We start from the raw sequence: 15,296 nt of genomic DNA, 5'->3' as shown, positions 1-15,296 counted from the left end.
CAAAGAAAAGTGAAATAATAAAATACAAATCGAAAATAGATCGATGAAATTGAAATTGCGGTGAGACAATACATTGAACTGTGCGGAAAGAAATATACGCCACAAAATTGTCTGTATAGTATGTATAAAATGTGGTAGTTGAAGTGGTGTTGTTGTCTATAAAATAGCAAAGTAAATATCGAAACTATAGAAAAGCAACGATTTCGCTATATTTTCGTATGCATTTACAATACATACATATGTACATACAGTGATGTGCGATGAAATAGAGCCATTACTATCGAAATTATTTAAATTAACAAATCATATAAAAATTCACTTTTTTCATTTATTTCTTTAATAGGTAAAAAAGAACAACCTATGAGACGTATATTAAAAAACAAATTAAACAGCTTAAGTCTAAAACATAAACGAAAAAATTTAAAATTCATTGGTATTTCNATTAATAGCACATTTTCCTGATTTGTTAAAAATGAACTCGAAGTTGAATTCAGAAGTAACGGGAAAATATACACAGACGATGTGAGTACTGAACTACAATTAGTTCATGGCATGTTAGATCCTTAAAAAAAATTTAAGTGCAATAATATCATCAGAAAATGTATGGCTTTATTTCATCGCACATCACTGTATGTATTTGTTCATATTATATAGTGAAGCATATACGAGCAAAAGCTTTTACATAGCCTATGCCTATGTAATAATATGTTTTTTTCGTAATAGCACATTACGTGCCGTAAACTAGTGACAGCAACAACAATCGCAACAAAAGCAATAAGTTCAATAAATGCTTGTAGAAACTAATAGAAAAGCAAAACACCATTGTATACTTGTAAATGAACTCAAATCAGCAATACACAACTCGCCAAAGCCTCAATTCGACGCGCCACAACTCACTTTCTGTCCATTCGACCAACAAATTTAATGTTTTTTTCTTCAATTTTTTTAATTTTTGTTGTGTTCGAATATAGTTTTTGATTCCACTGCATGAATGAATAAATGGTGAAGTAAATGACTGTCGAACTGTGTTGAACAATTTACAATAATACACACGATATTTTAAATTGTATACATGCTTTCATCGCGCACATTTACTAAAAAGCCGCAGCAGAGGCAGCAATCGTAGAAGCAGCGTCAGCAGCAGCTGTAACAGCGACAGCGGCGATTGACTGCTGATGCCAATAGTTACACCAGTTGGCATTCAACTTTAGTAGCGACGGTTGCTGTGAACACAACTACTTACTGTCTGTCCATCAGTGATCACTGTCAGTTTCGGTATTTTTGGCATATGAGCATTCCAATAGCGCTGCCGTCATTTACAACCAACCCTTCAGGCAGCTGCGCTTCAGTTACCGCTTGTGCCACACAGCGCTTGTGACCAGCCTTAACCGGAACGCAATTAAGATTTGTATGCTGGCGCTGGTGGTGGTTCTAGTGTTTAAAAGTGTAGAATACTCGAAGTGTAGGCAATTTTAATGCCTATATTTGACTGCACTTTCATTTTTGTTGCAAGCTGCATGTTGTTGACATGTGCAAGTTGAGAAAAGGAAAATAATAAATTTTGAGTGTGAAATAATTGAAATAGAAATTGTGCCGAGTGTTTTGAAAAGAAAATTAATTTTAATGTGTTCTGTGTGTAACCGAAAAGTTCATTAAGTGTGCTAACAAAGCAAATGGAGTCATTCTCATTGGGAGCTGCCGTTAATTGTTTACCGTTTGTCTGTGTGTGTGCGCTCAAGTTTTACGTTATATTTACGCAGCGATGCGTATTTTAAGTACCGAGTTACGCTTACGCGTTAAAAATCGCAAACCGCGTCCATTTTCACGTGCCGCAAGTGCTGACGCCGCTGTCGGAGATAGCCGTTGCTGTGCAAATCCTGCCTTTGATGATGCCGATGGCGCGGGTGTGTCCTACAACAGAGGTGCGTATATGCAAGAATGTGTGTCAAGTTATATTGGCAAGCCTTAAGTGACTAGTTTTTTGAAATGCTAACGAAATGTAGCCAAGCATTGGTTATTTTGATAACTGTTTTGCATTAAGCTGCTTACGTATTAGAATTGTGTGGATGTAGGGTCGTAGCGCAATCGCCGGATAATGGAAACCCGATGAGTCCTCCGATGAGTCCTCCGAAGGACACCCTTTAATCAATTTTATCCGATTGTATGCGAGTCGGTACTCCGTTGTCCTCTTGCGTTATAGCGTTCTCTTGTGAGCTCGGCAAGCGCTGATCAACAACTAGAACTTATGTGAATGCGAGATCCTTTGGGCCAGAGTGAATCGTAAGCGATCCTCTGAACTACTTGCTCTTAGCAAAGTCAATCTCGCTTCAATTGTAGGTGTTCTGACCGCACACAGTTCAATGTGCTCAAACGCGATGCAGATAAATTTTTATTGGAAGCTCTTTGCCAAAGTTATGTATTTAATATATGGAGCATGATGAAATGGAATCATCTTGTTACTTTTTGTTCTATTGTCTGGCTGTTGTCAGACTGAGATTAAAATGTCTCGGTAGACACACCTTGGGCAAACCTCGCGAAATGGCTGAAATTGATATTAACATCCTAAACAAAATCGTGGTTAGCTCGAAACGCTTCGGTGAACTATGAGGATCAGGTGACTAATTTTTATAAATTAATGGGTAACAAAAAAGAACCAATGTACAGAGCTGTTAAGTGAGATCCATGAATTAGACCTAGGTTAGGTCCTGGCTACAGAATTTCTAACAAAAACACTATACAGCACCTGAAGTGGTAACCGTACTCTCTCTGAATTCCGTTCCAAAACACAAGTAATTCCGTTTCTCAGCACCAGCTTGTTTATCGGCTGGGTTACATACTTGTATGCATATATACATAATAATTATATATAAAATAAATATATATATAATAAATATGATAAAATTTAAATTTATTTGGAGTATATTTGCTTTTGCTATCAACTTGGCTGATAAGTGGACAACTCTACAAACTTAACGTTGTAAAGATATCTGAAATGATCCAACTCGGTGAGCAGTGTTATTAATAAAACAATTCATTGCCGCTTAAAATACGGGTATAATGGCATAAAAACGACATACCATTTATCTCTAACTCATATGTTGAGTTTTTATGAGTTTCGGAACGGTCAAGTGTGCCCCTACATTTGCTGGTGCGCAATACATTTTAGACTCTTCACACAAAAAAACGCAGATAAACGCTAAATTGAAAGTCATTCTAAGATATACATTAAGATTAAGATCATTTTATGAAACCTAAAACCGTCTGTGAAACGATCTTTTAGAAAATTGTTGTGCTCACATACTTAGCTTTTAGTCTTCATATCCGTCTATCTATCACTATTTCTCTATATTATTTTAGACCGAAATAGTTTCAACGTCATAAGTAAGTTTTCGAGTTTCTGGTTTTCTCGAAAAAGACTCAGAATTTTTGCTGAAGGCAAAACTTCCAATCATTCCCTTTTAGCACTATCTAGCAACAAAAAAGTTGTACTCTCCTTCTAGTTTAACTAAAATAAAGCATGTTTTAGAGCTTTTGGAACCCGGTCCAATATTTCTGCGAATAAATCCTTAATTTTAAAAGAATTTGATGTTAGAAATAAGCGCATTAGTTTTGATATAATTTATAGGTTTCAGGAAAAATAGATTTTTAATTAGCGACCAACTCGCCTAACGCTTTAGTGGGTCTATATTTACTTAAATTGATTTTAGTCCATAGATAAACATATATCATTTATTCAACATTTTTATTTCGATTAATTTTGAAGAATGGCAAACCGATCGAGCAACTAAATCAAATACAGTCCTTAGGTTATTGCTTTTTAATGATGTTTTCATATATTTGCATGTATTAAAATAACTTTGCCAAAGCTTTCACATACAAATCTTTTACCAAGAGCAAAATATTAACAAAGTGAGTAAAAGAGGCCAATCGAATATCAAAATATTTGACCTATATGTTTAATATGCCATTGTAGCATTTGAATACATTTTGCTAATAAATTCAATATATTGAATATAGCTTGAATTCCAAACATTGCTGCATGTAAGCAACAGTATCGGCCATAATTGAACAGCTTCCACTCACTAACAGCTTACGTGCTAATTCTCTTACAAAACAAAACAAATTCTGTGTCTGATACATCAATTGGCTCTTCTAATTAATACGCGTAAAGAAAAAGGTGAATGGCTGGCCGCTAAACAAAAACAAGTAAGGAAGTGCCAACTTCGGGTATAACCGAATATTTTATACTCTCGCAATTTGTGAGGATCAAACACGGGGAAATATTTGCAGGTGTGGGCAAAACATGGTAGTAAGGTCAACCAGAAAGTCAAAAATCGCTGTATTGAGATCTGGAGTAGGCTAGAGCTAGGCTGATTGCATGCACACTGGACATTAATCAGAAAAATGCTCGAGAACACTTTTCTACGCAATTTTACCAAGATTTATTGAATTTTTGGCACAAGGTCACCTTTTTCATCAGAAAAATATGCACTCAGTATTTAATTATTATATCTCCCATACAAGCCCTTGATTCCGATCGTTCGGTTTGTATGGCAGTTATATGCTATAGTGAGCCGATATGAACAATTTCTTTCCGATATTACATTGTTGCCTTATAAAATAAACTGTACCAAATTTCTTGAATATATCTTGTCAAATGCAAAAGTTTTCCATACCAGCACTAGATTCCGATCGTTCAGTTTGTATGGCAGCTATATGTTATAGTAAGCCGAACTGAACAATTTCTACGTATATTACATTATTATCTTAGAAAATAACAGCCAACTTTTGTGAAAAATGAACACCTTCTTGAAGAAAAAATGACGCTTACAAAATTTCAAAACGATATCTTAAGAACTGAGGGACAAGTTCATATATTACAGATAGACGGACGGACAGACGGACATGGCTAAATCAACTCAGCTCAACATACTAATCATTTATATATATACTTTATAGAATCGCCGATACTTCCTTCTGGGTGTTACAAACTTCATGATAAACTCAATATACCCTGTTCAGGGTATAATAAATTTTAATTATATATATATGTATATTTAAACCACGGATGTCCTATCACTTGCACGGACGGACGGATGGAGAGACGTCACCCCGATTTTTTTGATAGATATACGTAAATGAAGAGATAAGTATATCTATCTCGATTAGATTTAGGGAGATTATATAACCTTTGGTGGAATACAACTATTTACCCTATACAACATGTTGCGAGAGTACATATAATGAAAACAACAATAATATTAAACGCCTCGAAAAGTAGCAAAACAAAAAGCGATCTTGTCTCCCTTTCGCATAACAAAGGGTTCAACTAATGGCGATTATACCAAAACGAATACTTCTGTCATTAGTCATCAATGTTTCTAGGCATGTCTTAATGAAGATAGGGACATATGTATCTGTATGTACGCTTGTGTATTTCTATTTAGTGTATAAACAACTTTGCGGTTCCAAGTGCGCAAACTACAAAATGTTAATTTTAGCTTGTTATTCGTTTTCACAGCAACCAGTTCATACGTTTCGTTTTATATGATCACTCGTTCGCATTGAAATGAAATTCACGTTTGTGCAAAAGGGATCCATCCAGTAAGAATAGTAACACGTAGGAGAATAGTAATTCTGTATATGTTATATTTTATAATTACACACCTCACATAGCTTTAAAAAGCTAAATGAATCGGATTTTCTCCTCCTAAACGAGCTAAGTTGACAGCTATTCTCGCATGGTACGAGCACAATTTAACAGAGAACATAATCTAGATTACGCGGGCGCCACGAAAAATCTTACGAACAAAGATTGTCAAAATATTAATGAACGAATAGTAAAGAAGTAACAGTTGTGTCAGTTGTGCATACAACACATTCTGTTGTTCCTGTTGTCAACTTATTGCGAACATGTAGTCAGTTGAGCATGACATAATTAGGCTCATTGTTGAGAGATATCGTCATACATACAAATGGATATGACACTATTATGGTGATCCTAAAGATATTAAGGATTTCAATGTATACTTTGGTGATATTCATATATTTTTGTTTAGAAACTTTATTTGTCCGGTTGAAAAATAAGGTATTGAGGAAAGTTAATATGGCTTTCTAATAAAGAGCTGTACTAGTTCATTATATGAAATTAATTCCGTTTTTAACATATGATCAAATTTGACCCGGACTGAAAAAATACATTTTCACGTATTTTAATACAAATCTTTATTATTGAGACACTTTATAAATAAAACATTAACCCAAATATATTGATTCGATTCATAAGAGTTGTTGAGATCCTCAACCATTGCCATCTTTAACTTTCTCGATGTTCTCGTAATTAGTAGAGGTAAATGGAAGATTGACAATTTTTCGCTGACTTCGCTATCTTCACTGAAAGCCTTTAGCCAGTTCTCAAACATTTTCAGCAATTTCGGGGACGTGATTCGTTTGAAATCACAAAATTTCAAGTAAAAGGGGTTAGCAATCTAAGAAATAAATTATCGATTCGGTTTGCGTGCTCTGTTTTTATGGACCAGACCGGGCTTCTGTGATTGTATATATAATATAATACCTGATAAGATTGGTTGATACAATTGATATGGAATTAAAAATTTTTTCCGACGTGTCAAGGACCACATTAATGAATTCTACAAAAATTTATGACTATGCTTATTCGCATTTATAAATAAATGTCATGGAACGTGTGCGCAATTAATTTCGCTAAAAAAAACTTGTCTAAAGCGCAGAAAAATGCAATGAAATAACTCGCATATAGTCGAGATATTTTCGCGAGAGCAAGAGCAGACAGTGTATGCTATTTATGGGTGGTTGTGAGGGCAGATGCAGTGAGCACTTAACCTTTGGACCGCGACAATTTCCGTCGCTCGAATTTTTTAAATTCTTACAATATTCAATTGGGAGCAGCATCATCTTCAAAAATGAGAAATAATACTATAAATAAAATACAATACTTATTTTTGCTGAAATTCAGTTTTTTTCCCTAAAAACACAATTAAAGACATCTTTTAAAAATTTAGTCACCATCAGTCTATTCGGACAACTAATAATTAGACTCTCCCATCAATTGTATGTATCTATGATGCGTATTTACGACTGGTCCACATTTTGTTCAGCATAATCAATTAGTGGATTTTGAAGATTTGTATTTCCATCTAAAGTATTTTCATAAAAAATTTCATCATGCCTACTACTTTATCTGTACATCTTAAGAGACTAAATTTGTTAAATATGAACATACCCTGCGAAATACTATTGAAGACTAAAATTACAATACGTTCAGCTCTGCTGATTAGCAAAAATAATGAAATATATATACGGCCATTCGGCTTGTTCTCTCTAAAAATATAGTCACGCTGTTTGGTTTTCGAATTCTAAAGAACAAAGAAATCGAAACCCGAAACTTCTCATTCTGTATTAATGTGAAATAAGTTACAATATGAAATTTAATTCCAAATATATAATACGTAGGCTGCCTTTTATATTTCGTGATTTGGCTACCCTAGTGTTGCAATCTTGCAAGTCACAATTTTACCGTTAAGTTTTTTAATGGTACATGTACTCAGTACGTTTTGACATACGAGCGTATTTGTGTTGCTTACAGTAACTTGAAATATTCAACACGAACATTTTCGCGTGTTTATTTTTTTATATTTTCGAAACTGATTCACTGAGCAACGGTGCATCGCTGAACTTAGTTAAATTTTTTGCGATCTCTAAGATCAGTGTTTATCGATCGGTGTTTTCGATCGAGACTAAAAATCGCTACAAGACGGATTTTGTGAACGTCGTGTAAAATCAGTTGTTGTACCGAAAACTATACGATGCTGTATGCAAACTGATATTTCAAGATCGTTATCTGACTTATCATGAGATTGAGACAACTATAGGCATTAGTGGGACCAGCGTCTTTTCAATATTGCATGAACATTTGATTATAGAACATTCTTGTTCACGTTCGATTCCACACAATTTGTTGATTCCACAAAAAAAGCTCTTGTCAATTGATCGAGAGCAATAAAAAATAGAAATACGATATCGCTGCTTCAAAACAAGTCTGTGACATCGGGATAGATGAGGAGTCGACTGTATGGGTGTTCCAAGATCAATCGAATCTATTAAAGGTTGTTCGCGCATGAAGCACTTCCAAGCAAATGGTTGCATGTTTTTTTTTTATTTATTTTTTTTTAATTTTTTTTTTTTTTTTTTGAAAAAACTAGACATGTCAGAACCATGCGCATAACAGAAAATTCTTAGTGGAACACATCAATTTTCTAGCCAGTTGTCTTTCATGAAATCAGGAAACCAAACGCCGAAGACGGTATCGCACTTCACGAACTTCTTTTTATTCCTGAACGTAAAAAAATAAACTATGAGGCCAACGTTTTTCAACACCTTCAGAGGTGGTTGTTGCATTTAGAATGCAAGTTTTGGAAATACCGTATTCAGAGTGGCAAAGGGGCTTCGTAAATTGGTTTCAACGCATGAGAAAGTATATAGATCTTATTACACAATATTTTGAAAACACAATAAAGCGATTTTCCATTTTTAATACTCCTTTTCGTTCTCCAATCCCGAAACTTAAAATACAACCCTCGTAACAGTACATTTGCTGCTATAAATGTGTTCTTTCAAAGCTACTACCACCCAGCCCAACATACCCTTTATGCGATTAAAAGCTTCTTTGCTCACAGCGCCGACAACTATAACCATACTTTAAAGTTAACTCATTTTAAGCCGAGCTTAATGCTCAAAAATTAAAAAAAAAAAGAAAGTAAGAACGTGTGCCAAACATGCAGTCGTCATATCGTACTTAAGTGTGAATTTATACATAACCATATGATTTATATGGACATTTATAGTACATACATACACACATTCGGTTGATGACGGCGTTGTCGCTGGCGGTTTTGTGTTTCGTAGGCGTTCTATTTGGTATATGCTTATTTTTGTATTATTCTGGCTCTTTTAATGCTTTTCACTTCAGTTTCACATCGGTCTTGACTTGAGACGCGTTGCAAGTGTCAAACCCACTCGTATCGCATTCAAAGTGCATACAAAGTGCCTATAAAAAACTTATCATAAAGTAAACAATTATTGAAAATATCAGTGACACAGTGTTCTACCTGTTGGAGAATCGGCCGCCAGTGATTTTGGCACTCAAAGTATGCTCATCTGTAAATTAGAATATATACATATATACCTGCATATAGTTACGAGTATCTTACGCAATTAATTGGTGTGAATGTCAGTGAAGAGTCAATTGCTCAAATTGATTATATTCAAAGCAATTAGACAAATCGTATACTAATTTTGGTCGAGAAATTACGAAATGATTCAACAAGGAATGCATTTGTGGTAAATGGACACTTGCGTGTAATTACTGTGATTCATACAAAAATTATTCATAAGTGAATATATCCGAGGATGTAAATTTATATAAAAATCTGGCTGATATATGAATATATGATTATTTCTGAAATTATTTTATGTACATATCTATAGTGGTTTCAAATAGACTGAACAAAAAAAAAAAACCATTGACTCAGTGGAATGGTCGTAGCAACACTCTTTGTACGATCCTTATTCCAACCTTGGTTCCAACAATAGTTTTTTTGTGGAAAAAACTTTCTTTGCTCTCAATAAAGTTTAGAAAATATGCCAGTACAGTAATCTGGCCAGTTTTTTTGGACATGTTTTTTTACAATAGAACTTTTTTTCACATATCATGAGTGTATAAAAAAAAATGTTCGGAATTTTTTGATAACATTTGCCGGAGAAATGGCTGGGTGAATGAGATGCGTTTTTTCTCTGGCGGAGACGATTTCTCATGTTTGGATCATCTGAAACACAAAAACCCAATTTATTTTTAAGAAGTATGTGAATGGTTACTAGAACCATGAAAAAATGTTGATAAATAAAAGAGTGATTAACTTTTTTTTTCTAATTTTTCCCCATGTTTTTCTTTACATAAATTTTGTCATAACATTGCCAATAAATTGTAAAAAATATAGGGACGATAGTCACGCGTTTTGTAAACATTAAAAACAAAAAAAAATTGAGCAAAACGGTTAAGTAGTTCGACCGTTCATGTCTGCTAAAAAAGTGTGTTTTGACAAACACGCGTTTAAAGTTTGAGGTGTGCACTCCGAGCGCTCCGAACGTCTTTTTCGAAACCTTCCAATGGTAAAGTGAGTTTCTATATTAATTCTAAGGGTGTAAGGGAACAGGCAATGCAAAAAAAAAAAGTTTTTAAAAAAAGATTACCCTACTGACCCCTTAAGTTCAGCGGTTCATTAAGGTTACTTTAAGTTCTGATTTCCAATCAGATTCTTTGTCATCCAAAATTAATTGCGATGCCAACTTATTCACTCCGTACTTTATTTTTAATAATACCTAGTTTGTAGTCTTTTTTTTAATTTATTTGTGTCAAAGTCTCTATAGATAGTGAGTGTTTCCAAATCATCGATATTTTTACTACTAGATAAAAAATAATTGAGGCTTTGTACTGGGACCTATGGTGTATTGTGCCTTCTCCTTTATCACATATGGTCACAAAGATTCAGCACTCTGAACAATTCCAGAAGCTTGCTGGACGTGACTGAGGTGATGTGATCTCTGCCCACGTAGATGGAATCTAGGGCTTTGAGCTTGCTTTTATAAACTGCTGCGTAATCTAGAATCAGGCATTCTGAAGTTCCCTGTTCCATGTCGCAAAACCGGCACTTTGCGCAAGAGACTATGTCCATATTGTACAAATGCTTCCTGAGCCTACAGTGCCCTGTGTTGAGCACCACAAGGAGACAGAATTTGTCTCGGAGGAGGTTAATTATACCTCTAAACCTTGCAAGGTAGCTTGGCGTGGCGTAATTTTGCTGCCTGTTGCTAGTGCCGTTCTCTCCCCACTCTCTCCTCCGTGCAAAGCAACTACTTTATGGTGTAGCGCAGAGTGGAACACTTATTTATATGAGCCCAAAAAACATTCAACAATTTTGGAATTTTGTACAAAAACTTTGTTGACTTCATTCTTCGTTTTAATGTTTATACCATACAAAAGTATGATAGAGTAAGAAATTGTGACATGCTACGTCATAAACTAAAAGAACTGTCAATTTCCCAAGATAAGATTGTAAGCTTTTTTTTTGTGTTAAAAACATTCAAAAAAGTAATGGGACAAAATTGTCATTGTCTCGCTTGACAACCATTTATGACAGCTGTCAGAATGCAACCTTGTGCTTTTAAAACTACAAACTACATGATATTAACGTACGTATTTGAAAGCGCTTGTAAGTAGAGTCTTTGATATAACCACATGGCAATTATAAAATACTTCAAAAGTAACAATTTCCAATTATTATAGTGATTAGTGTATTTAATGCATGTTTATCGCCACTTCATTACACTGAAAGGGATGAATAAGAATGCTTGACTCATTATGATTATTTGTTTTGATTTGGCATTTATGATGAGTAAGCATGTCAAAGAACTTTTAGTATTTTCAACAAATTACTGGCAATATCTAATTTCCGCTAAGTGTCGGTTTCAATTCTTGTACACAAATATTTATTTACAATTTTAATATCGTCCGATAACAGTAAAGTCACACCGTATAAACCTTTATTTATTAGAAAATATCAATAATACTATGCATAAAGAACAATAACAAAGGTATAAAGGTTAACTAATAGCCTCGTCTGTTTAAACAAATATTTGCCAATAATTCCAATAACCAGACATTAGTATGTCCATATGTATGTACAAATGTTACGATTACGGCCTAATTACAATTGTAAAAAAGGTGATTAATAAGAAAGATGGTAAACAAGTGTTTTGGATAATAACATAATAACGGAGTGTTTTTCGTACATGTAGTGATTAAAATAAACAATAAATAGCAAGTTTCTGTTTCTGTTTCTGTTGGCAATGTAATGCTCATCACTAATATAAACCAAATTATGGCGAATCTCGAACAATTTAGGTTTGTAACATGCAGTTGGAGACTGATCACAGCATTTTTATCAAATTTTTCGATTTTGACTCTCCAGTTTTTCGATTATATGAAAAATGTTTTTGAGCGGGTCAAAAATCATCTCATATTTAAGACAAATTTTAATTTTTTCACAGCTTTTTTTCTATTAATCCAGAAGTTAAAAAGTGATGTTTTTTCTAAAATTTTTCGCCCAAGTGCCTTCGATTTTGATGTTTAATATTGTGTGTGCTTATTATATTCATAATTTTTCAATATACGAGTATGTGCTGCGATTTCGTTACACCAGACATTCTCGAGTATCATGTCCAACTTAGCTAAGGTACTGGGTCTTTTCTTTGTTGCCTTGGTCTTCATATTATACAAAAAGTTCTCAGTGGGGCTTAAATCTGGGCTGTTCCTGACCATTCTAATGTCCAAATTTCAATTTGCGAGAGGAAGTCTTTTACCTAAAAAAATAAAAAAGGTACAATCAATATTGTAAACTAAGGCATGAAAAAAATTTATACCTACCATTTTGGCATGATGACATGGCGCAGAATCATCCGGCAAGATATGATCGTTTTCTTACCAAAAGTGCTCTACAATTGAAGGTGTTGAATATTCCTCCAGTATTTGCTGATACTTAATTGCGTTTACTGTTCCCTCTATTCTTCTTCCCCATCCATTCGGCTGCCTCCCTGCTTAACCGTTCTGCGGTCTCTCTCTTCGCTAGAGCATTCACCAGTTTTTCTCAGTTTTTGGGCTTTGGTGCTTTATAGTCCACCGGAGAGGGTGTACATGCATTTTCTTAGTCAAAGTGGCTTTTTGCGGGTCGAGCGTTCAAATCAGCACCGCGCCGCCTGTTTCGTATTGTTCTAGCAGTGATTTCTGTTCCAAGGTTTTTCATGATTTTCATCCTTTTGTATTGAGAGGTTTTGGACCTATCCTTTAGGCTAATGCGTTCTATTTTCCGATCCTTCCTAGGACATGTTTTCTTTGCTGTTCCTGTGCCTGGTTTTCTACTAAGAGACCCATTGCTTTGCAATTTTTCAAAAAATTCCCGAAATAATTATCTATAAATTTTTTAACAAAATTTTAACGTCTGTCACAATAATGTGGAAGCAATCTGAAGAAATGAAGGAGACATTATTTATCCGCTAAATTACGGTATCGGAAAAATATTATTTTTTTTTAAATATTTTTCCAACTTTTTTGATTTTTAAAAAAAGCAGTTTCAGCAGAGGGTTCTAATGCTGTGTTACTAAAATATATTTACATACCTCCACAACTCACTAAGATTTAAATAAATTCTTTTGGCTGGAAAATTTTTTTTATTTTTTTTTTTATATTCTACACTATAATACTGTGTAAATAAATCCGTTAATATGCTCGGTCTGAGTGCATCAGGAGCGGATGATTTAGAAAATATTTTTATACGTATATCTCTAATTCCCTACTTCCATTTAGAAAACTCTGTGAAAACCACCAAATTCCAATTCGAATTCCATTTTTTTTTTGTTTTTGACTCGCTTTTGATAATTCAAAAAGAAGCTGTATGTATTTAAAATTATATAAAAAAATCAGTTTCCGTTTAATTAATAATTCCAAAAAAAAAAAAAAAAAAAATCGCTCAGCAGCATAATTTCACTCTCGTTTATTGGAATTCCGTCTTTTCGTAATCACCAGCTTCAGATACATTTGTCGGCACCATGCGGTTATATTTTATTTTATTACGTTATTTTTATTTTTTGTTGTACGTAGCAACTGATTTCGCTTTCGGTGAAGTAAGTAAGTAATTACGACATTTTGACATTTCTAATAGCAGCAAATTATGTGATCCACGCTTTGTATATACATATGCGCACATCACGCATACATACATACATATGTATATGCTTCATGGCTTACAGCTACCACTTGTAGTTTCGCTTGCATGTAATTATGATTTATGGACGCTAAAAGTGAGTTTAAAAGTAAAATTAACGCGTTTTCCACCAATCCACCACCAAAAAGCGCCTGCGGTTTTGTAAACACTCAAGGCACATGTCTATGTCTATATGACTGCTTTTATGTCTACATACACACACACACACACATACGTATTACCATATCTAACATTCGGATTTGCTTAACGCTCCAAAAAAGGAGCGAAAATGGTGTCACTGTACAATAGTTGGTGCAAAAATGCGGCGCATTCCCCAATTTGGCATTGCTTATTTCATTGCGAGCAATAATTTGCATGCTTACATTGCATTTTATGGTTTGCCTTGTGTTTGCTGACTTGAAATTATTTGTATTTCTTAGTTAGTTCTTCTATTCCGCAACTCGACTATTCAAATTAATTATAGCTTTCGTTTTTTGGCTGTTAAAGCTTTTGTTTTGTGTGTTTTTGTTATTATTATGATTATTTAATTTTTTATTTTTGTGCTTCACTTTATCATCATTTGTTGTATTGAAAAATAATTATATGCATGCTCTAACTGTAGTTATTGTTCCCGCTCGTTGGCCTTGAATAGCTAATTAGCATTAAAAAATGTATATACGCATATATTATATGTATGTATATAGTACATATCTACATATGTGTATTTGTATAAAAATGTTTCGAGCGCTCATAACAAAACCGCTGCATACTCGTATTTGTAGAGAAGTAATAAAAAATTAGCACTTCATTCAAAAGTATTCACAATCTACCAATTGTTGACTAATTGGGTCTTAGGTGGTGGGGTTCAGAGGTACGAAGTAGTTACAATGCACCAAATACACATGATAGTATTATTTCACAATTGCAGAGTTGAAATGTACTTGGAATTATTTGTGTATTACTGAACACTTTAGTTGATTAATTTTTTTAGTAAAGAATCGAGTGCTGAGCATGAAACAAGCAGTTTGTTAATTTTTTCAAATTTTAAGTGAAAACGTATAAAGATTAATATTAATATATAAGATATCATATCGTAATCCGAATAAGTTTGACATTAGGTACCATCTGATCAAAATTGACCCGGACTAACAAAAACCTTTCACCACTCATACTAAGAAAAAGCTTTATTATTTATAAACCCATATTTCGTGCATTTAATGAATATAAAAGGGCATCCATTTCGAGGTTCCCTACTTTTAAAGAAAAAACACAGAAACTTCAAATTTATTGAGGAATGTTTATTATCATTCAAAAGAACGTTCTTTGGCATATATTTTTCGAAGATTCTTCTTCTTCTTGATTGGCGTAGTCACCGCTTACGCGATTATAGCCGAGTTAACAACAGCGCGCCAGTCGTTTCTTCTTTTCGCTACGTGGCGCCAA

At 34.0% G+C, this 15,296-nt stretch overlaps 1 protein-coding gene across 2 annotated transcripts in view; it reads left to right on the top strand.

The window, feature by feature from the left end:
• LOC108965127 (guanine nucleotide-releasing factor 2) overlaps positions 1 to 15,296 on the top strand; it is a 56,473-nt gene that overhangs the window by 5,098 nt on the left and 36,079 nt on the right. The window contains exon 1 of one of the 2 annotated variants that reach the window (XM_018927339.1): positions 650 to 1,922. The exons of the other annotated variant lie outside the window; for it this stretch is intronic. Within the exon in view, the coding sequence (XP_018782884.1) occupies positions 1,763 to 1,922 (160 nt within the window). The 5' untranslated portion in view covers positions 650 to 1,762. Of the gene's footprint in view, positions 1 to 649; positions 1,923 to 15,296 lie in introns of those variants that run through there. 2 annotated transcript variants of the gene reach the window in all.

Source organism: Bactrocera latifrons, unplaced genomic scaffold, assembly GCF_001853355.1.
Source record: "Bactrocera latifrons isolate USDA-ARS-PBARC rearing strain unplaced genomic scaffold, ASM185335v1 scaffold_134, whole genome shotgun sequence".
Lineage (NCBI taxonomy): Eukaryota > Metazoa > Arthropoda > Insecta > Diptera > Tephritidae > Bactrocera > Bactrocera latifrons.
The sequence above is the reverse complement of the archived record's forward strand: the minus strand, read 5'-3'. Positions and strand labels throughout refer to the sequence as shown.